Here is a 24,003-nt window from a genome sequence, read left to right as displayed (position 1 = left end):
AAAGTTTTATTGTCGGATATTATAGTCACGCTGGTGCGTCTGTGAAAAGTTGAATTACAGCACGTGTTTTATTTTGAAATTAATAACCGGAACTCATTGTCGTAGCTGTTGAAATCTGTTCCAGCTTGACTCAAACCCCCCGACTGAGCGACTCCAACCAACCCGGAACTTTTAAGCCAACTAATCATTCCTGAAAACTTATTGCACGGGGTTTTTTTCTGCTGTGTTTTCCGAGGCAGTGCAGATGTTTCTGTGAGGGGGGGAAAGTAGTTTCTGCGGACTGATTAAGCTTCTTCTGAGGGGGGTGGGGGGTTAAACAAATTAAAAAAAAAAAAGAGAAAGAAAAGGAAAGTTGCAAATGTTTCTGGCTCCGACTGCGGCGGTTCCTGCAGGACTGTAGCTCGACTTGTCTTCTCAACCCAGGTAGGACGCAGTGAGGAGGAGGGGGAGAGGGAGGCTCTCACTCCTCTACCTTTTCTCAATATCAGATTTTATAATAACTTCTAAAGATACCAGTTCAGGTGCTGTTTGTTTTTACCTTTATTATAGCTGCAGTAGAGGTTAGTGGTTCATTTATACAGCAGCACATGACTTTTTCTGAACCAGCTTACATTGTTCAGCTGAATTTAAGTCACTCCAATATGTCTAAAACACACAATGAATCATCCAGATCGCAGAAGATGTAGTTTTCTTTTAAAGGTAAAATGTGTCAAAGCAGCGTTGTAATGAAGTGCTGCAGAGATTCACTGGCCTAGAAATACTGCTCTCCAGATGTAAGAAAACATGTTTGTTTGGTTCAAGACCCCAACAAATGTCACAACATCACAGTTTTTCTCAAAGAGAATTACAAGTGTGGAAATCACATCACAATATCTGTCAAAATAAATAACGTACAGCCCTAAAATATAACTATTATTGTAATAAATAGGTTTCATACCAGTGTTAAATCATGGATGAATAGTTTTTTATTTATTTATTTAAGTTAGAAACCTAAAATGAGCTTGTTTAATTACTCCAGTCTTTCTTTTTATACCTTTTTTTTATTAGAGAAATTCTTCTTCTGAGTGTGTGTGTGTGTGTGTGTGGTACACTGTCAGGTTAGGAATTTGAGGCAGCTGAGCGCTTCCCCCTTCTCTCTCTCTCTCTCTCACACACACACACACACACACACACACACACACACACACACACACACACACTTCTGCAAAGGGGAGGGGTGTCTGTCAGTCCAGGGGGTCTGAGGCTCACTGGTGAGTCTGCAGGCTAACAAAAGGTCTGGGTGTGCTGCTGGTTTGAAGCCTAATGAAGCAAAGTCCTCATGGAAGAATACAGGCACTGACAGCTGCTCAACATGGTGGAACATTTTCATCTTTACACCGCTGTAAAGTCGGTCAAATCAACCGCCTTCTTCTCTCTGTAGTGTTTGTGTCTCTGAAACAGAGGGAAACTGTGTAATTTAGTTTTAATTTGACAGCTTTACATTAATGCATAGGTGTATTTTCCAAGTATAGTTCTGTAACCATCATAACTTCCCATTACTGTAGTTATCTACTGTATATATCAGTTATCTGTTTGAGTTTCCATAGGAATAATAATCTCACAATGATTGTTTTAATTATTTATTTAACTGACAACTGTGTCATTCATATGTGATTCACTGATTTATAAAATATTTGGTCTATAAGACGTCTAAATCTTTTTTGATACCTTTTTAAATATATTGCTCTGTCCAAACTAAAGCCACATCTATTCTCATCACCATAGAAAACTGAGAATGCCAGAACATTTAGAAGAATTTAAATGGTTTCAGATAAATGTATTTGAATTCTATAGATATATCATAAGATAGATGATGAACTAATCGTTTCAGCTCCCCAACCCGGTTGTCACATTAAGTGTAATAGGTAACTTTCATTAAAATGTATTTGTTCTACTCACTCAACTTTAGTATAGTAGTTATAAACAATATCTAACACAATATATAGAATAGAAATGAATGTAAAGGTATATGCATATAGTAAAAAAAAAAAATGGAAAACAGAAATATAATAGGAGTCTAAGAGATATAATAAATTAATAAGAGCCTATATACAAGGTAAATGTAACTCTAAACATAAGCGTAAACATATTCCACATTATTGCTGACAGAAATTAAATAAATAGTCATGAGTTTTAAGATTGTGGTGTTGCAGAAGTTATAGATAAATACAAAGAATGACATAATAATCAAGTGAATTTGCACGTTGACCCGGGTATTGCACCTTAATGGACTTATTTTTACCAGTTTAATGAGAGTTTTGACACTCTGAGGGAGGAGTTAAAGAGTCTGAACATCGTATAAGAGCACAACTCACAACCACTCCCTTCAGATTACGTAATAGTACTTTAAAATCCCCAAGGGGGAAGCAGACTGGACAGTCAGTTCCTGCTGTAGCTTGTTCCAGGTAGAGTGGGGCCGAGTATTGTGTACAGACTGAGGGGATGGAGAATGTGATGAAGTGCTGGAAACGTATAGCCTGTGGCTGCACTCTTCCCCCTGTCACATGTAAGTGGATAAAGAAGTGAGCGACAGTCCGAGGAGGGATGGTGATGGCGGGTTATGAATCTCAGAGCTTCGTGGTAGACGGCGTCCAACAGATGAAGAGAGGCGCCCAGAAGAGGCAGCGGCAGCTCGCCGTCCTGTAGCATTAAAGGAGCAGTGTGTAGGATTTAGAGGCCTCTAGCGGTGAAGTTGCAGATTTCAACTAACTGAACACTGCTCGCGTCTGTATTTGACGACCTGGGAATGAGAAGGGGCTGTGAAGTGTGTAAAAGACCCTAACTAGAGCCATTGTTTGTCCTGTAGAAAGGTGGCAGCCACAACAGCTCATTCTAAGGTCACAAAAACACAATGATTCCTATATTCAGGTGATTCTACACTAATGAGAACACACCTATTAATATTATGTTCATTATCTGCCAATAGAGCCTCCTAAATGTTACACACTGGACCTTTTCTTTTCAGTTCATTGAGAAGAGCATAGTGACACCTTTACTTTCGTTTTAAAGGCAGACGGACGCATAAAGAAGATGATGTTTCAGCTTCCACTTATTTCTTACACTCACTGCAGTGGTTAACCTCTGTGGGGACTGAGATGTAAACCCGCCCTCTTCTGCTGAGTTCAGAAAGGGAAACATCAGACAGCTCTCAACTTTTTTACCAATCAGCATCTTTTTTTTTTTTTTTTGTCTGTTGAGACTCTGAGGTGTGCAACCAAGGTTAGTTTGACGGTTATTTGAAGGAGTAAAACACACGGAAGGAAATGTTACTACTGTGTGAATAAAAACCTTTTGAGTGCTCCAACTTGTTTCTACTGACCTCTAAAGTTATCACAGAACATCTAATTTGTCTTCTTCTCATTTGTACTTTCATGTAGAGTTTGTAATTCAGAAAGCAGGTTGCAACACTTTCTGAGCTCGTCTTTGTTATGCAGGCGAGGAAACGAGCTTTGTCTTGTCGTAACGAAGCGAGAATGTCAGTGCATCCTGAGCTCTTTCCAGTGCTGCGTGAGGCCTGAAGCGTGTACGGACAGGTCATGATGAATGCAGACTAATAGTGCTTAGTCATCAGCGCGTGTTTACCCAAAGAGCTGGAAGTCTTCTGGACTTAACTGAATGCTTTAAAGCTCTGCTCTGACTGATTGGTAAAAAGACTGAGATTTAAAATAATAATAATTTAAAAGAGATCAGTCAAGCGTAATTATAAACCACATTTTAACCTCTGGAAAAGCGTTTGATCACTGGCAGCCACCTCCGAGACACCGAGAATGAATGTTTCTCATTAAACTGTGCAACTGAAGAAAGTATTTTAAAGGTTTTAAAGTGTTCACCATCTCAGTTTAATGTGTTAGTGTGACGATATTTGTAGTATTTTTGCTATAAACCAAAGCACAATCTCAAAAGTAACGCCTTTATCTAACTTAAAAAAAAAGTGAGGTAAGTGGTTGCATTGGACTTTTTTAACTTCAGGGTTTAATTAAGTAGAATGAACACTGTAACATCACTTAACTCTAACCCAACAAGCTAATACTACTGATATTACTTTGTTTGATTAACGTGATGTTGGACTTTACCTGTAGTTATAATCTTCTTTTATATCAACCTATAAATAAGTTGATTAATTGTTAAATTAGGCTGCATTTCTCATTTCTCATTTTCTACATGTCAGACTCTACGTTTTGATTTACTTTACATAGATAGACTTTTCTAACATAACTTAACATTACACACATTGAAATTGCAATCTCTGACTGAATTGCATACATTTTTAGGATAAAACCAATAAAATAAACTAGATCATTCTTATTTAAAGTATATTAAAGCTACACAATGTCAACGTCATGTCAGTGCCACAGGAAAAGTGATTTTAAGATTCATTATCCGAGAACCATTAATGTGTGCACAAACCTCTGTGCCAGTACATTTAGTAAGGAGCAAAGTGGTGGACCGACCAGTAGCATTAGCACACATTTTCAATGTATGTTATCTTTTCGACAACTAGTTATAACAACTGTAAGATTGAGATTGTTGGGCTCTTGCAGATCAGCCGTCATTCCCAGTGGACAGCCGAATACAGCATCCCATGATACAGTGTACCTTTATTTCACTATTAATACCCAGCTGTGATGAATTATTTTCTACAAAAACAAAGCTATCTCTCCTTTCATCCTTTTGTAGTCCAACCAAAGCAATAATTAGGGTTTCAGCTGATGAACATGTGGACTCAGTTTCACATTCATCACCATGCAGCTCAGACAGATACTCAGCTTTAAAACCCACAGGCAGTCTTTGTTGTTGCAAAGACATGACATACCATTACCCGGAGTTTGCCCTTGAATTTGCTGACTCATAAGCTGCCCCAGAGCAAACCTGCATTCCCCCAAATCTCTTTAGGATTAAGGCTGCTTGTTGTTATTTGTTGGAGGGAGGTTGACCTTTGGCACCAGCACTGGTGTAATGGTTTCAGCACCCCGGGCTTTCCTTGCTGTCTAGCCCAGTGTTTTGGGGTTTTTTTTAAAGCGGAGGCTGGGGCCCCGCCAGGGGGTGCCAAGGGGGCCTCAGCAGGTTTGGAGGGACGATGAGGGAAAATGCAAAATATGGGAGTGTTCACCTGCAGCCGCCATGTATTTACGCCTCGATACAGCTACTGACACGAGTGATGTAGGACGACAAACAAGCTGAATTTTCACATATTTTGAGCCTATTTATCACTATATATATTTCATCCCTATTAAAATCAATAATTATTATGTGTATTTTATATATATAAGTTAAAATAACATATAACATCTTAATAAAATCTTATTCACCCTGCCCGTCGCCTGCGAATATCACATAAACTGTCAGTGTGTGACTTTGTAACAGTCAGTGCCAAAAGCTACTCGTGAAATTTAGCTAGGTAGTGCTAAGTTCCAGACACAGACAGACAGACAGACAGACAGACAGACAGACAGACAGACAATACTGTTGAATGTAGAACAAAGCAGTAAAAAGCTTTGCTCCACAGCTATCACTCTTATCTTTATCCTTTACCATTCATAATGTTTGTCTGAGTTGTTTGTCCTTTTTTTATATTTTTATAAATCCTCGCCATCTGCTGCAAACCAAATCTACCTGCAGGTACAAATAAAGTAAACCTTGAACCTGAAACAAAACTGACAAACAGTGCTTATAATAGCAAACAGAAATAAACAATCTAATGGAATAATTCGAGATTTGAAATACAAATGCGTTGCAGTAATTAAAGTTGGGTTTGTCGTGGAGAACCTTTGGTCATGTAAATGGTCCAAAATCCAACCTGGTGTGATTTGTATATTCACGTTTAAATGAGCAGGACTCCAAGCTGAGTCAATCCTGCTGTAGAAAGATAGACCTCGCCTTTTTCATTCTTTGCTTTGAAGGTGCTATTTATCAGGAAAGACAGTGCCTTGGGGCGGGTGAGGTGAGACGGTGAAGGCGTGTGGTTGTTTTGACAGGAGTATTGCTTTGGAACCTGCCATAAAACTGTGAGAGGTTTCTTTTTTAGACGGGAGTGATGGTATGTGAACTATCCAAGAGAGCAGGCAGAGGGGTGGGGGGGGTTATTAATCACACAAGCAGACACAAGCTCGCCCCCCTTTTTTTCTTTCATCGTGAGCTCATGAATGTACAGAAGTACTTAGATCCAACTGTATTGTTTCCATGTGCCGAGATGGCGAGGCAGAGACGGAGAAGGACACGGATAGGGGGAAGGGTCGGAAGCACAACAACTGCTTCTTCTGTATCCTCTGGGAATGCCGTCTGAAGGCTGAGGAGGAAGTGTGTGTGATATGTGTGTGAGTTGGAAAGGGGAGAAGACAGAGTGAACCATCCGTAAAGCGTGTGCAGACAGTGTTTAATCCTCTCAGCGTTACTCGGTGCACCATAAATACACAGTAAAAGAGGAACACACACTGCAGATTCATACTGAAAATGATGATTACGTTGACCACCGTTGAGTCATTCTGGCCTCGTCAGTTCACCTTACAGAGAAACAGCTCTTAGGACTTTCGCTTTATCACAAATCACTGAATTATTATTCAGTTGACACAGCAGCACAGCACCATGTGGATTAGGGTGTGTTACAACTGAAACCTTTGAACTTTAGCCTTCCTTGTCGAGAGATTTATGATCAACTTATCACCAGTTTTAAAGCAGCCACAACATTTCCGGGTGAAATTCAATCTCAGGATTTGAAGTCCGGTCAGATACAAGCTCAAATTCATGTTGGTCGTAGTTTAACTGAAGATTTCACGTAGTTATTTGTGTTGAAACGCGTCTTTCTGGTACACGATGAAGGCACCGTCAGATACTTCCTGGTAATAAAGGTCATGGCATTTGGATACATGTACTATATGATGAGACGGTTTATTTTTAGCTCTTTCCTGTCTTTTTATTATCAACAGCTACAGAGTGGTGGAGTCAAGAGGTGCCAACATGCCGCAGCAGAAGGACATAGTGAAGATAGCCATCCAGATGCCTGGGGCCTACCCCCAGCTCATACAACTGGATCAGGTAATACACACACACTGTATAATATATAATAATAATCCCTTTATTCTGTGCACATTATAATCTAATATACGTGGACCTTTTTATTCATTAATGAAACAGAAGAATACTTTGTTCATGCTGTAGAACGTGTCTGGTACTTAAAGTGGTACAGTATGTCAGAAGCAACGTCATTATTACTACTGCATTATTAAAACATGGTGTATATATATATATATATTTAAATGCCAGATAATAGGCCCAATTTATTTATTTTTTGGGCGACTTTGGCTCTAGATGGGAGGCCGCCTGCCTCGACTGCATATCGGTGCAGTAAACCCTGACAGGGTGCAGTGCAGTAGTAGTCAGTGTACCAATCAATAAACTATCAGTGGAGTTCAATAATAATAAAGTAATGTAATATATAGAGAGGTAGATCACTTAATGCCCTGTGTTTGGTTGTGTGGTTGCAGGCAGTTTGACAACGACTCTGCGATAGAAACTGTATCTCAGTCTGTAACCAAATTTAAGTTAGTAGAATTGGTTTTGAGGACCTTTTTTAACAATTCTTTAGTTTCTGATTGGAATAACAAGAGAGAGTCTGTGAGGATCAACACAAGTGTTTAATCTCAAATGACATTACTGTTGTTAAAGTGGAAGATGAAGAAGATTAGATTGGTGCTATAAAACGTTGACACAGAAGTTGAATATCCCCACTTCCTTGTCAGTGTAGTCGACAAAGTGGTCGACCTATTTAAAATACCTACCACCACAATAAAGGTTTCTGATGTCATTGACTGGTAGTCTTCCTGTTTGTTTTTACCCTCCCACCTATGGAGCCCCAGAGTGTTCAATATTAAATAAGTTTTGACAAATAAAGGCAGGTCTCAATTAAAAGCCTGGTCTGGATATATTAGAAATTCTCTGGGTGTATAAAATCTCTTACATCCAACCGGGTCGCCAGTTTGAGCGAGTTCTAAGCTGCTTTGACCTACGTTACTTAGTTAAACAGATCGCGGGGGAAGTGATACTGAAAATGACAAAAGCTGAATTGAAATTACCTTGTGACAGTTTTTGTTTTAGTTATAGTGGTTGTGAAATCCATTTCTATTTATAAACCTCATATCTAAGCCCTGAGTTTTAGCTGACTCAGTAGGTAGAATAAGCATAATCTTAAATAATAAGTTGAGTTTTAGTAATTTCTTCAATTATTTTTATTTACATATTATTGGTTCATTTATATATTTTTACACAAATTATTCATATAATTATTTATTTAATTATGTCTTATTTATATAATACTGAACACTTTGGGCTTTCACATCCACCCACTGGCTTTGCTTCTTCAGCTTTTACTGAATTTCTGAATGTGGAAGTTTTTTTCTTTCTGAGAAACTTTGAGGAACTCATTGCACATAAGTTTAAACTGTATGCCAGACAGTCTCAAATTGTGCTTCACTTGAGAAGGTTTTGAACTAACTTACGAGACTGTCTGGTGATTTCAACTGTTGGAAAAGGCAGCAGAACTGAAACTGAAATGAAAACCGATCCCAGTTTCACACACTTTGTGTTTTCTCACAGATTTAGAATTGGGGAAGGTGGCAGAGTGTGCGGAAGCAGACACACCCATACATAGATTAATTACAGCTGTCCTTCTTTACATGCTTTGTCACTTATTTGAAGAGCTGGGCCCGAGATGGACAGTTGTTGAGTTGACTTGAATGCATAGGTTTTGGACAAATTTGTGCAGTGGTGTTCATGATACTAACACTTACGTGAATTGATTCTATTCAGGAAATCAGCCAGCTGACTTCTCTGTGGGGAAAAGCCAACAACAATCCTTCCTACCGCTCATGATCATGATTTGATCAGGGATCCCACGCATGCTGCAGAACAGGAAATTTAGTGACTAGTTTTCCAGCGATGGGAACATCTGGAAATTGATTAAAATGACCAAATAGCATGGAAATTATCTGTTTTGTCCTGGAAATGTTTAATTGTACGTTAGCCTGTGCTGTGGCCAAATTACTGCTACAGTTAGAGGAAAATTGTAGTCAGTTCGGAAAGCGAAAAAATCGGCTGTGGTGAGAACAGTCAAGTGCACCACGACGGCGAGCTAAGACGGGGGGTGTCCCATAAACGATGGCCACCTTTCGGCTGATGACCGTTTGTGAGCAAGTGCTGTCCTAGATTTCTTAAAAAGAGTGGGAACCTTGTTGATCATAGACTGTTAATGAAGATTCAGATCCGTTGTTAGTGTGAGAGAGGGCGACAGGGGGGCAAGAAAATACCAAATCAGTCTGTGTTGATGCTGTGGTGGGCCAGCACAAACAAATCCATGTTTGAGAAACACTGACTTTTTCAAGCCCCGATACCTTAACCAACCATTTTCATGACTTTTTGTTGTTATAATCCAAAGAGCAGCACAACAGTTGAGCATCCAGGAGTGTTGATTTGGATGTGAATACCCATTCCCTACCCAAAATATGTTTTATTTAAGATGACGGCCAATCCCAGCCCAGCTGTCTTCACTAAACACATCTGATTGGTCGACCTTCTTGGCTGCCACTAATAACAGAGCAGCCACTGGGTCTACCACAGAACCCGAAGACATTTTGATTGGTTGACCGCCGGGCTGACCACTAATGGCAGGATAGCTGAGAGTCAGACATGGAAGTAGTCTGGCTTTTATTTACGTACAAAGAAGGGATCTGGGCACTGAGGGCAACATTGTTCAGAAAGTGTTGGGGAGCTCTAGGATTTCCTCCTCTCAGCAAACAAGCTTTGCAGCCAGCGAGAATAGCTGCGGTGCTGTGATCCCATAACAGCATGTTATTTCTGAAGCATGCGTTCAGCTCCCTGACAGAGAAAATACTTTGATAGTAGAGTCTGCTAAGTCCTTTTGTCGTGACCCACATATATGCAGCAGGTGTGTGTTTTTATGACGCTTTACAATCTGTTTTTCTGTGTTTCTGTGCAGAAAAAGCCTCTGTCTGCTGTAATAAAGGAGGTGTGTGACGGGTAAGTTGATGATGATAACGGATCAGATTTGCTCTGCAGGCCTCTTGACATCATTATCTGTCTGACTGTATGTATTACCGTGAGTGTTAATATCAGTTTGTGTGCATGCGTAGCTGGAATCTCCCAGGTCCTGAGAACTACGCTCTGCAGTACGCTGATGGAGTGCAGACGTACATCACTGAATCGGTGAGTCACGTCTATGTATAAATCAATACAAATATTTATCTCCTTCAGGGAATCGGTCTGGTAAAATGTCTGAGCACATCTTGAAGACATTGAGCAACAGAACTGAGTCAGTCCGTCAGATGTTTCTGTGTTTAAGACGAGAATTTTTTATTTAAGAAGTGAATCACAACGTTGTCAGCATTTTGTGATCTGCTTTTCTGAGTATTTCCCTTAAATCCAAACGTACATGAAATGACGTCATTTAGGATGAAGCCCAGGTCACACAATGCCATTAATGCTATTAAAAATGGGTGTGAGACAGAGTGAATCAAAGGATAAGGAGAGAGAATGAAAGAAAGGGAACAGCAGCTGGAACTACACTCAGCTTCTTGGTGTCAAGTGACCTTTTAAAAAAGGTTGCCATCGAAGGCCCTCCTCCTCGCTGGGCTGAAGACGAGGCTGCAGAAGACATTACAATGCTGTAAGATATGCAGAGAAAAACATGCTTTATTTATTGCGTTGAAACACACAGCGGGCCTTGCCGTTGGTACAAGTTTGCTAACTTTCCGACTTTTGAAGTGAGTGATTTTGTGTTTAAACGCAGATGTTTCAGTTTAAGAGCAGTTTCTTGTTGAGTCTGAGGAACACTTGGCTTCAGTGCATGCGGTGTAATAATATGATTATTTCCTGCTTTCAGCAGCGATTTTCATATTCCTGATTCCTCAACTCAGGGTATCTGCCAGCACCTAATACGATTAGACACCAGTGCTGTCTTATTCCCAGATGTCATCAGATTGACACGACACGTTACTGAATTCACACATAAATCAAGTTCAGTTTGCTACTTCGCTCTATGACACATGCAAGTCACACATGAGTTTGGAAACTAACACATTGACCTCTGTCTTTATTTCAGTGCCCCAACTGGTAGTTGAATGCAAACCTGCACATGATGACACACAGTCTGACTGTTTTTGTGCCTCACCTTAAATTTAAAACCTAAACCAGGGACGGAGGTGAAAATACCTTCATGTAAAAGCTAGACGCCCTTTATACATTGCATCTGTTGCATTTGTAGCAAAGTTGATCTGTATTGTCCCCTTTGAATAAACCCTTGAAATGAGTCTGGAGTAGGATAAATGCATTGTTATAAGAGGCAATGCAGTATGAGCAGGGTTGAGTTGGGTACAGGCCGATTACATCACTCCCCTCATCTCCTTGTAAAAGCACAAAACATTTTGCTAATGGAGGAGGAGGGTCCAGTGCAGCTCTCTCCTCAGAGACGGCTGTTCTTGGCCAGGAGGTGCAGAGCTTGTTATCTTTCTGCAGCTTACACACAAAACAAATGTACAATAAAAAAAATGTCCTAACATGGACTCAACCATTAAATATTTATGTCATCCAACCCTGCTGTCTCTCGCTTCTACTGAAAGCAAGTAGTATATTTGTCCAAGTGTGAATTTGTGCATGGGTTTCTATGCTATTTATGTGCCCTTTTTATAGGTCATTGTAGGGTATGTATGGTTGTGTGAGTGTGTGTGGCTAACACACTGTCAGTCAGTGTGTTTTCAGTTTTCAGTTTAATGACTTTTTCCTCTGCGTGCATGTTTGTGTCTGTTTGTTTGTGTGTTGTAGAATCGTCTGGACATTAAGAACGGCTGCATTCTGCGTCTGACCAAGGCACCGGTGAGTCTGCATCAACCAGCCACGCTGTTCTTTCACCTCCCTCCTCTCACATTCCTCCCGCCCTCTGTCTCTCACTCAGTCACTCTCTCGTTTACACTCTCCATGAAGCACATTTACACAAATGGCTGCATGCACAGACAATAGAATAAGTCACAGCACAGTATATGAAGTTTCCATTAGTTTCGCACACAAACAGCTGGTAGAAATGTCCTTTAGAAAAACCAAGAGAGTTCTGTTATACTTTTATACTTTAAGTACATTTCAGAGCCTTTATTTTTTAAATTTTACTTGAATAAGAGTCTATTTTTAAACAAGTGTCTGTACTTCTCCTTGAATAACAAATGTGTGTACTTTTGCCACCTCTAGAAAAGGGAGTATGGTGTGGGTGTGTGAGCGTGTGTGTCACACGTTGTGTTTTTGGTTGATGAACGCAGGGCCGCTGTGCAGAGGACTTGTACAAGGGCATCCAGAGCTCGGACGCTGGCGTGCGCTGCGATTCGCTCAAGGAGCTGGCGAGCGTTTCCACGGACGTGACCTTCGCTCAGGAGTTCATCAGCCGAGACGGACACCTCCTTTTGGTCAAGATCGTAGAGGACTCTAATGAGTTAGTACTCTCTGTGTCTGCCTGAATATTTTATTTCCCCGAGATGGTGCTGAGGGGTTAGGTGGTTCTCACACATGTACCAAAGCTAACTGTATAAAAAAAAGGCGTTTACTTGTTGAATATATTTATAAATATTAGACTTATATTCTGTGACGTGTTTCCTCACATTTGGTCTTAACTCAGTCTTCCAATTTCAGTTCAAACCTATTATCTTATTTATTTTCAGTAGTTTCCATGATCATAGATAACACTGGCAAACTCCACTGTGCAGAGAGCTGAATCCTGAGTGCTGCATCACATGATGGAAATGTTTCAGAGAGCATTAGTATAAATATTTACACTGTAAAACAGTAACTGAATTACTGAAAAGATTCCACACAAGCAGGCCATCTGACTGCTATCTGTCTATCAGTGTGTGTGTGTGTGTGTGTGTGTGTGTGTGTGTGGTGAATGCACAAAATAATTATTTCTGTGTGTGTCATTCAGGAGTAATGTGATCATGACCCATACGCTGACAGGCTTCATGGAGCTGATGGATCATGGGATAGTTTCTTGGGAGAACCTCTCGTCTGTCTTCATCAAGAAGGTCTGCCGCTCTCTGAGTCGCCTGTCTGTTGTTTGCTGCACACTCTCTCTCTCTCTCTTACTCTTCCCTTCCCTCTTCTCCTCCTCCTCCTCCTCAGATCGCCAGCTTCGTCAACGCCAAGCCGACCGATGCGTCGATACAGCAGGTGTCCTTGGACATCCTGGAGAACATGGTGCTGAGCAGCCACAGCCTCTTTCTGCAGGTCAAACAGGAAGTCACAATGGAGAGGCTCATAGCTCACCTCCAGGTGTAAGTAACGGCTACATCCAGACCGCCAGTCATACTTGTTTTTGTTTTTTTTACACCTCTGTGGGGCAGTAAGCGGGGTGATAAGTAGCAGCATTGTCTCTTTAAAAGAAAGTTATTAAATATGTCAAACACTAGTGCCGCCTCTACTGATTCACACCCAAGATTTCACAGTTAGACATCATGTATTGATTTGAGAATTAAAACCTTTAATGCAAAAACATTTCTTAAATCTCAGCCTGTTTCATTGAACAAACATTTTCATGCATCTGTGGGAACATATAGATTGTCTGTCTCACAGTTACCTTTCTTCTTTCAGGACAAACCAGCAGATACAGACCAAAGCCATGGCCCTGCTCATGGCACTACTACAAACAGCCGGGGACTTGGACAGACAGGTGCTGCTGTTTCTCACTTTTCTAACGCACTTTTTATCGACTTCCTCTTTTCATAGCAATTCAAACTTCCAAGCTTGCAGACAAGTAGGTATTTAGTTTGTTTCAGGGCCCTCTGATGTCTGTTACCGCTGGGCAGAAGTGCCTGCAGCTGTAAATGCGCTGTGCTTACTTTATTGGTGTTTTTACATTTGAGTCATCTTAACTCTTTACTGTGGTGCATTCATGCGCTGATGGGAAGCTTTAATATCCCAGGCTGAGAGTGGCACGCATGTGACTTGAGGGTGAAGGAGGGTTATTTGCACGAGCAAGCCATTATTGTCTTACAGACAGTTGGAAATTACCCATCTATCCCTTTCTGTCTGGTCGTATTTCTGCAGACAGTCGAGGCTTTCTCTCCCTCTGTTCTCCCCTGCTCCTCTCTCATTGTACGGACACAGTTCCTTCATTCAGCCCTCCGTCTCCTTTCTCTCAGACTCTCTTTTGTTACTCTCTCACACACATACACACACACACATACTTCCTCACTTCTGCAGTAGGTCAACAAATCCACCCTTCTTATCAGCAAATTAGTCATGAACAAATCTAGGTTGGGTTAGAGATGCATGTACCAGCAAAGTCCCACACGCCAACCCACCCACCAATCTGTTACTGACACTATATCGCCACCCCATGTTGAAAACATGTCATTGCACCCCAGTAACACATTGTACTTTTGCTCACTGTGTTATCTCGTGTTCCCTGTCTTCTGTTTTCCAGGATATGTTTGCGTTCCTGAATAAGAAGAATCTCCGTCAGTACATTTATAAAGTAAGTTCATCTCAGTGATAATGTGATGGAAGAAGACCTTGTTGTTGTGGCCTGTTGAGGAAAATGTGCATTTTGTTGCAGAACATCATCCATAGTTCTGGCTCAGTCCAGGACGAGATGGCCCACTACCTCTATGTCCTGCAGTCAGTTACCTTGAATCACCTGGAGCCTCGCATGAGGTCGCCTCTGGACTGTTACAACCAGGTGAGCTTTAACACGACGGGCCAAACTCATTTTACTGACTTGTTACACCCACACACATAGTTGTTTTTAAATGTAGGTAGTTTGATTTCTTAACCCTGCACACACATCCTTCAGGATTTATCACCAGTCCCTGTTTGACCTTAGATTGCTAAATTGTAAAAATTCCCCAATGATAGGCACCAAAATGAGTTTGTTTATTGTCCGGGAAAGCACTCAAATTTCTAACATTCTTGGTGGAAATTGATCAGATACACCAGATGAAGAATGTGTGGACTAAAACATCATTGTGGTTTTTTTTATTATCACCATGATTGGTTGTTTTATCTGCCTCTTCCCTGTCGCTCCAGGAGCAGAGAGACATCCTTCATGGTTTGCGTCAGGCAGCGTTCGAGACAGAAAGCGAGAACAGTCTGAGTCACGAGAGACGGCGCTCGCTCTGCGCCAAAGAATTCAAGAAGTTAGGATTCTCTGTAAGTGAGAAGTTATTCCGTAATGTTTCTGTTCACTTTATCAATACTCATCTCCATAGTACTGATTCATATTGCCTTTGTTCATTTCCTTTCAGAACAATAGTAACCCTGGTCAGGACTTGGTGCGAACGCCTCCTGGTCTTCTAGCTTTGGACACCATGTACTATTTTGCCACGTGCTATCCTGACGCCTACAGCCGGGTGAGTGGGATTTCTCTGCTGTTAATTCAACAAGGCAAAGAGTTCTCCATTTGACATTTTATGTATGGCACAATAAAACATGTCCTGACTTTGGTAAATGTCATAGCTTGCATGTTTTCAATGCCTGTCACTCATTCAGGTGTGCAGAGATTTCTTTCTATATAGCAAAAACAATTAAAATAAATTATATAAATAGCTGTTTATGCTGTTTTATTTTTCGTGAGGTAGAATTGCTCATAATATTTCATAATCTGAGCATGCCGGCAGTATGACACCTTTTGCTATTGGCCTGTGGCCCACTATTAAGTTTCAGTTTTGGACAGCCCTGGTCTAATACAGGATTAAACGTACAAGCTGATAAACTGTAAGGAGGGTTCACTTTATGCCCTAACTAATTTGTAATGTTTACAATACAGTATCACATTGTTTTCCTCCCCCCAGTTTGTCCTGGAGAACAGCAGCAGGGAAGACAAACATGAGTGTCCATTTGCCAGGAGCAGCATCCAGCTCACACTCATCCTGTGTGAAATCCTGCGAATCGGAGAGCCTCGTAAGTTGACCTCCGATCTGCCGAGTGCCGCAACTTTGTCTGTAACCTCTGGTCAAACTAATAATCTTGCTTTATAATGGTTTTGTCCTTATCCTTCTCCATCCCTTCCTCTGTTTACAGCCTCAGAGACGAGATCCGACTACCACCCCATCTTCTTCAGTCAGGACCGGCTTTTGGAGGAGCTTTTCTGTGTCTGCATTCAGCTGCTCAACAAGACCTGGAAGGAGATGAGAGCCACACAGGAGGACTTTGACAAGGTACAATAGATATAGCATAGCATAGTCTGGCTGTCTTGCAAGAACTATTGTGCCTTGCAGGAGGATTTCGAGCTCATTGGTCTAGCTTCATATTTTAAGATACGTGGTATTAATCTTCTCATGTAACAAGTAAGAAAGCAACGGAACATATATGATTATGATAATAGGCAGAGGACTCAAGTTTTCACAACACTGACAAACACAATTAAATAATGGTCTGTTAGAAAACTGAAGGACCAAGATGAAATTCATTGGATATTTTTTCAGGGTCAACAAGCCAGTTATGATATTTAGTTCTTGATGACAGTTGTTGTTTCTTCCCACAGAGATTATGGCTTCGCTAAGGGAAACTCTACAGTTGCTACACAGACAAATAACTGTTGAATCGCTGGTCAAGCACGGCTCAGTGGACTGTCACTGCGTGTGTAAAAAGATGACACAGGGTATTTCAGATCCGAACCGGCCTGTTTACTGCAAATCTTGCAAACAAATGCTGTGACATAGCACCAGTGCGTTTCCCATGGTGTACTCGGTTGTGGTAGACCGCTGTGATGTTGGACAGGCCTAACCACCACATGTTGAAACTGCCTTGTATCCACCCACCGTTTCACTTCCTAAATAGCAGTGATTACCTCATTCTGTGATTAAATCCTTCATCTGTTGATTATTATCACATAGTATGTATGTATGTATACACAGTTGCATCCTGAATCGTGTATAAAACTGAGCCTCAGCCACTCTGAGTGAGATTTCTCTCATCTTTCAAGCACCTTTGCAGGGGTTAAATTATTTAACAAGCCCACCTTCAGGTATGTTAATGAACTATAGAATAAATTAAAATGTAACCAAAGGACAAACTCCTCCAGACACACAGAGTTTAACTTAAATAAGAGCGTTTTAAAAGAGGTTTTATGGTGGATTTGTCTAATTTTGTACTTTTGTGACTTTGTAAAGGTTCATTCTCATGCTAACCATCCCCGACCCCCACAGATAGAGTCGACCTCGCGTTTAGGAACACACAGTGACCTTACAACCTCAGTGTAGTACTTGTACTATGATAATAGGTTGAGCCAAGCCTTCAGCAGCGGGGTCATGTCTGGGAGAAATATTGAGAATTCAGCCGTCCTGAAAGGGAGAGTGGAGGATCTTTTGTCCTGAGTCTCATTTAAACATCACACACTGCCGTCCGTCATCCACAAAGTGCTCTCCTGATAGTCATAAAACTCAGTGACCTTTTGCCCTTTCAGCATAGGGCCAGTGTCCTGAGTGCCGGGCCAGCAGACCGGCCTTTTGTTTTTGCCCACGGCCCCCCTACCCAGGGTGCTTTGGGGGCAAGGACAAAGGGGCATTAGGTGGACAAAGAGAAGCGTGGTGGGCGGCAGAAACAGAAGGGGAGAAGGAAGCGAGGAAAAAACAAAGCGCTCAGGGCATGAGCAGTAATTACACAACAACAGAGGGAACTTAAAACCTCTGGAAACAAAATGAGAGGGAGAGAATGAGAGGGAGGGAGAGGGAGGGGAGCGGAGTGGAAGGAGAGAGAGGCCGGTGGTATGTGTGCTATCACAGAGGTTTCGTCACTTATAGAATTAAGTGGAAGTGTTCATACTCGGACTCCTCCACACAGTGTATTTGTGTAGCTTTAATACACCCACAGGGATAACGGCCATCCTCTCACACACACACAGACGCACACAGACACACACATTTAGCATATGTGCACATGCTGCAGGGTTTTAGGGAGCAAGGACAGCTGCCAGTCAGCGCTCCTATTGGTCAGTTCAGTTAAATAACAGAGGGGCTGGACAGGAGGGGGGGGGTGCATGTGTGGGAGAGTATCAGGGTGTCTGTTTACAAAACACCCACAGGCCTGCACCTCTCCTGTCATGTAGGTGCCTCTCTCTCCCTCTCTCTCTCACTCATATTTGTCACTCTTTCTCTGATTGCTGACGACGGGTTGAATTTGGGATTTAAAAGATCTGTCGTAATAGTCAACCCCCCCCCACCCACCCACCCCCCCCAAGGAAAAAAGATGGAGGTAAGGTTGTTTTCTAGAGTTGCTTCTTGGTTGGAATGTGGGTTCAGTAGTGTGTAATGGATTAGTTTTAATTGGGCGGTCGATAGCAAAATGTTCCAGGTGTAGACACATTTTTCATCCGTTCTCCAGCTAGATAGTTAAAAAAGGTGACATTCACCAATAGATGTGATTTATAGCGTGAGAGTTAAGATGACACAAGTGGCTGTCTGAGGCTTGTGTCATGTGAAAGTTGCCGGAGGACAGTGAGGTTATTTTGGCTCAGGAGGGACTCGAGCGGTGTGAAACTCTAGCTGCTTGTTTTGTGTCCCTGCATGTTCACACAATATAGAATGACAGTCTGGATTTCCACTGCTGCCAGACAGCATAGCCTTGGTCATTCTCTGTGGTCACATTAAAAAAAAAAAAAAACCTGTGTCAGATTGTCACAGGATTGAGATTTTCCTGATTTTGTATGTGATGTATGTGTGAGCGGATTTCTTTGTGGCGGCTAAAAGTCGTAGAAGTCTGGACAGAGCTGCACCGACTGGGTCGAATTACACTTCAGTCACTGATCGTTCACAATCAGCCAAGTTGGGTGTGAACAGGAATGATCTAGGTCAGCAGAGTCAGAGGAGCGCGAGCAGGACACACAGTGCTGGAGTCGGCTCGCTCTTGTAGCACTATATAGATTTTTATATAGATTTCCCTCCGTTTACAACTGAGGCGCGTACACTGACGGGACCTATATTTTACATACATGCGAGCGCACTTGTTTGACCAACTGCCCCTGAGCTCTTTTTTCAGGGCAGCCCTGTCCTTCTGTGTGAGCTTCAGTTTAACAAGTCATGCAGAATACACACACACACACACACACACACACACACACACACACACACACACACACACACACACACACACACACAAAATTAAAGCAAATGCTGAGTCAGTGCTACAGCAGCTCAGTTTGTAAGGGACTTTACAAATGAGTTTGTAAGTAAAATGTATATTAGATTTTTCACCCAATTATAAAGATGAACTGCTCTAAAGTAGAAGTAAAATTAGTTTGTCCATCATTGATTTGTACTAATTCAGCACTGATCGATGGCCCGGCCCCTGTGTGTGGGGTCAGAGAGGAGAGGAGGTAGGTGAAGGCTAATGCGATTGGACAGCGTGAACCAGGAAGGCTCTTTAACTGATAATAGAAGCAGGCGGGAAAGTACACGAATGGATCGGAGGCAAGGGTGGTTAGGAAGGAGTAATGAATGAAAGAGTGGAGCAGAGGAAGTGGAGTACTCTTCCTCAAACAGCCGGCAAGCTGCACTTATTAACAGTCAGTCCACGGACCATGTTCTGGCCTGGGAGAGTAAACCTCATGTGGCCAAAGGTGATGATTAAAGACCTTTTTCTGTATTTCAGTAATTCTGTCAGAGCTAAATTCTTCCTTTCTCTGTCACAACTTGTTGCACACACAAATCTGATGACTCTACACAAAGCGGAAATTTGCGTGAACTTCTGCAAACGTGAGCACGGAGTTCATTCTTGGACATGGGAACGTGATGTGATGACAGGTCACAACTTTGACCTTTTTAACCATGGGAAGCCTGACACATCAAAAAAATAGGACCTGAATAGAACAAATTAATATATTTCTTTTGTATCATATTTGATACATCAACAGCAATGATTTCAGTTCATTGCATTTGGAACATTTCAATTGGTTTGTTTTTAATTGTTTCCAAAAGGTTTATAATGTTTTAATTTATTTTTGTCTTTATTTTCTCAAGAAAATCAACTTTGTCAATATGATATAAAGATTATGGTTGTTTTAGTTAAAAATCAATGATAAAAAGATAATTATTAGCAAGTGAGCTATTGAAACATCCAAGTGATTATCAGGGGAGCAAGCTGCACATATAAAAAAAACATAAATATCTCAATTAGTTTAATTAGATAATCGACACTGTGTTAGCCATAAATTCTGATTGTTTCCCCCTCAATGCATTTACAGATAAATCATCTTTTATACCTGCTGCATCATATTTGATATACATAATACAGTTGTACTTTAAATATAGTAAATACTCATATTGAAATATTAGTAACAGTAACGTTAAAAATAAGAGATTTCCTTGCCAAAAACGTGCAAATACAACAGATACAACTGGCATTATACCACATCATCTCTTCATCTGCTTCTTGGATGAATGAAACTTGTGCATTAAGTGATGTGTAACACCATTTCTAAGAGGGGTTATCTTACAGCCTCAACCCGAAGGAGAAGTGTTAGTGGGTGAGCGCCCAAATACAAGTCAACAAAAGTAAACCCTCTGTGTCCATGTCTCCATCCACAGGTGATGCAGGTGGTGAGGGAGCAGATCACCAGGACGCTGTCCAGTAAGCCGACCTCCCTGGAGCTCTTCAAGAACAAAGTTAACGCTCTGAACTACAGCGAGATCCTCAAACTGCGGCAGACCGAGCGGCTGCACCAAGAAGAGACTCTCGCTCCGCCCGTGCTGTGAGTGTTCCAGCTGCACCCTGCAAAAACAGCTCTTCTAGAAACAAGCCAAATATTCATAAATATAATCAAATGAGCTTTTATTAAGCAAAAGAATCTGCCAATGGGCTCCAATTCTTAAAAGTAGCATAAATATCTAGCCAAAGAAAGACTGTAATTGGCCTTAAAACTAGAAAGAAATCCCCCAAAATGGAAGCAAGTGCTTATTACAAGTAATGAAAGCTCCATTATATGAAATAAACTTTCTTAAAATAAGTATTTTGGTCAGTTTATCGAGCTGAATAATAATTAGCAAGACACAATAAGACACAATTTCTTCAAACGGCATCATAAAAACAAGTGACTTTGTCTTGAATTAAGGAACCAGAACCATTCTTATTAGCATTTTGTATTAAAAGTGAAACATTCATTTACAGACCATCCATTACAGTACAGTGGCACTTCTATTAAACAAACTTTAATCCACACAACCACATAACAGATCAGTTATTTATTAGTACATCTTGTGTTTCCCCCCCCCAGACTCTTCAACACAATGGCTATTCATGTTTTAAATGTAGAAAAACGTAAAGCAGCTCAGTGCAGCTCAACCTGATCAGCTCCTCTATTGACGACTCCGGAGAGTTTCCACCCGCATGGAAGCAGCTGACGGCTCAGCAGCCATACTGTTTACTACGCTACAGTTTGTCCCTAAACACTGAGTTTAACAGTGTGTCGCTGCCACATTAAGGGGACAAGTCTGTGAAGGTGCCACCCGAGCTATGAACCCCCATTTAATTTCTCTTTATATTTATCAGGAAGGCGAGTGTCCCATATAAAACACTGACCACCTACCTGTGATTAACGTCTGCATCGTTAAAAAATAAGTCAATACAAGGCCTACTGGTAAATAATATGAGCAAGTGCTGTCCTGTATCGTCAATAAAAACTCCTGGAAAATGATTTCTTATAAAGCGTGGGAACCCTGGGTCATGCTACCGCCATGTGACGAACCATCTTTAAAGCATTTCCTTGAGGTGTGTGTGTGTGTGTGTGTGTGTGTGTGTGTGTGTGTGTGTGTGTTGTGTGTGTGTGTGTGTGTGTGTGTGTGTGTGTGTGTGTGTGTGTGTGTGTGTGTGTGTGTGTGTGTGTGTGTGTGTTTCTCTTTGCAGCGAGCTCAAAGAGCGCCTGAAGCCAGAGCTGCTGGAGTTGATCCGCCAGCAGAGACTCAACAGGCTGTGTCAAGGAACGATGTTCAGGAAGATCAGCAGCCGACGCAGACAGGGTGAGAGAGCGCGCGCACACACACACACACACACACAGAACAGTGTGCGTCCTGTTCGGCTAACCTCTGGGTCTGACTCTCTCAGATAAACTGTGGTACTGCCGTTTGTCACCCAATCACAAAATGCTTCACTACGGCGACGTGGAGGAAGACATGGACAATCCACCAATCGAAACGCTGCAGGAGAAGAGTGAGTTGAATGGAAAGATTCACAAGATATAGAGCTCTGATTTAATTATTTGAATTAAATTATCCCCCTCCTCCCTCAGTTCCAGTGGCAGATATTAAAGGCTTGCTGACGGGAAAAGACTGCCCTCACATGAAGGAGAACAAAGGCAAACAGAACAAGGTCGGCAGCCCTCCTCGTCTTTTCAGATCCTGTTCGCCTCTCGTTGTTTGACGTAACAAACGACACACTGTGTTTGTGTTTGTGCTGCAGGAGGTGCTGGACCTGGCATTCAGCATCACGTATGACGTAGAAGAGTACAGCTTGAACTTCATCGCCCCCTCTAGAACTGATGTGAGTCTTTCTCTGATCTTCTCAGAACATTTTCCTCTTTTCTTTTACTGTGTGCAAGGTACAGTAAGAGTATAAACAGTATACTGAGTGGCTTTCCTGTGTCTCTGTCAGTTCTGCCTGTGGACAGATGGACTCAGCGTCCTCCTGGGCCGGGACATGAGTAGCGAATCCATGCGCAGCGAGCTGGAGATCCTCCTCTCTATGGAGATTAAGCTCCGCCTCCTGGACCTCGAGAACGTTCCCATCCCAGAAAGTGCGCCGGTCGTCCCCAAACCACCGAGTAACTACAACTTCTGCTACGACTTCAGCCAGACGGAGCAGTAGAGTGTGTGTGTGTGAGTGAATGTGTAAATATATGTATGTGTGTGTGTGTGTGTGTGTGTGGTGAGAGCTGACCTGTGCATCCATGCACTTATTCCTATAACACAGATTTATTATAACCTCAATGTTTAGAGTTTTCTTATGTGGTCTTCTACATCCAAGTGAAACAATGAACAGGAGAACAGCCCTGCAGAAAGTGACGTCGTCTTTAAACTACAGTAGTGATGGTGAACTGCTACCGGCCGCGCTAATGCTCCACATTATCACTGCTCAACTTTCAGCCCCGACTCTCCATTCACGATTCCTCCTCAGCTGTCTGGAAGCTTCGACGCAGCTTCGGAAACTCTTGAGATTGAGATTCTCCTTATACAACACAGCCACTCAAGTTAATGGTACTTTAATTTTGTTTTGTAATCATTTTATATATTTCTAAATATATCTAAAACTATGTAAGACACGAGGAATATTCCTGTATTGCTGGTTGAGATGCTTTTACGTTTGTCTCAAAATGCTGGCCGGTTGCTTTTTTTCTTCTTCTTTTAAATGGGCATTAAGTAAAACAGAGAGCTTTCTCTCGATGTGGTACACAATGTGTTTTTCAGTGTTGGACAATATTTTGCATTCACATACCTACAGGTACTCTTTGTACGGATCCTAACGGCTCAGTAAGATTACTGTGGAGCAGAGATGCAGATGTGCATCAGGTACCAAGCTGACTTCATTATATGCGGTTGTATCTTTTCCATAATCAAGTTTGATAATAAGAACAACTTGTAACAAGTTTTATATCCAACCGGCAATCATCCCAGTGGATCTGTACGATACAGTATGCAATCAGTGATCTTTTTCTTGTATCAAATTAATTCTTAAACTGATCAATTTTGTACAAGGTACTTTATAATACTATGATGGAGGCGTCAGTCACAGTGTGCTATACTCGAAGCAGCTACTGGAAACTGACACAGGTCTACATGTATATTGTGGCTGTGCCTTTTTTTGTTTTTTTTGGATCATTATTTCAGTCCTCTGCAGTGCATCCCTGACACACAACCCTCTGTGATAACATTCACTTTGAATCATGTGCTTTGGGTGACTTCACATGAATAAACAGTTAAAAAACAAACAAAA

The 24,003-nt window shown here is 41.6% G+C and overlaps 1 protein-coding gene across 1 annotated transcript; it reads left to right on the top strand.

Annotated features, from left to right (window-relative positions):
• Window positions 1–269: 269 nt before the first annotated feature.
• Window positions 270–24,003, top strand: elmo3 (engulfment and cell motility 3). Its single transcript, XM_051381510.1, has 21 exons — window positions 270–423; window positions 6,963–7,071; window positions 10,028–10,068; window positions 10,182–10,254; window positions 11,869–11,919; window positions 12,354–12,523; window positions 13,010–13,109; window positions 13,207–13,358; window positions 13,675–13,753; window positions 14,510–14,560; window positions 14,642–14,764; window positions 15,112–15,234; window positions 15,330–15,434; window positions 15,876–15,984; window positions 16,105–16,241; window positions 20,607–20,770; window positions 21,922–22,034; window positions 22,120–22,224; window positions 22,304–22,383; window positions 22,474–22,554; window positions 22,666–24,003. Exons 2-21 carry the CDS (start codon window positions 6,994–6,996, stop codon window positions 22,876–22,878), a joined length of 2,148 nt encoding a protein of 715 aa, XP_051237470.1. The 5' UTR covers window positions 270–423; window positions 6,963–6,993; the 3' UTR covers window positions 22,879–24,003.

Source organism: Dicentrarchus labrax, unplaced genomic scaffold (assembly GCF_905237075.1).
Source record: "Dicentrarchus labrax unplaced genomic scaffold, dlabrax2021, whole genome shotgun sequence".
NCBI lineage: Eukaryota > Metazoa > Chordata > Actinopteri > Moronidae > Dicentrarchus > Dicentrarchus labrax.
Note: the sequence above shows the minus strand (reverse complement) of the source record. Positions and strands in the feature narration are given on the sequence as shown.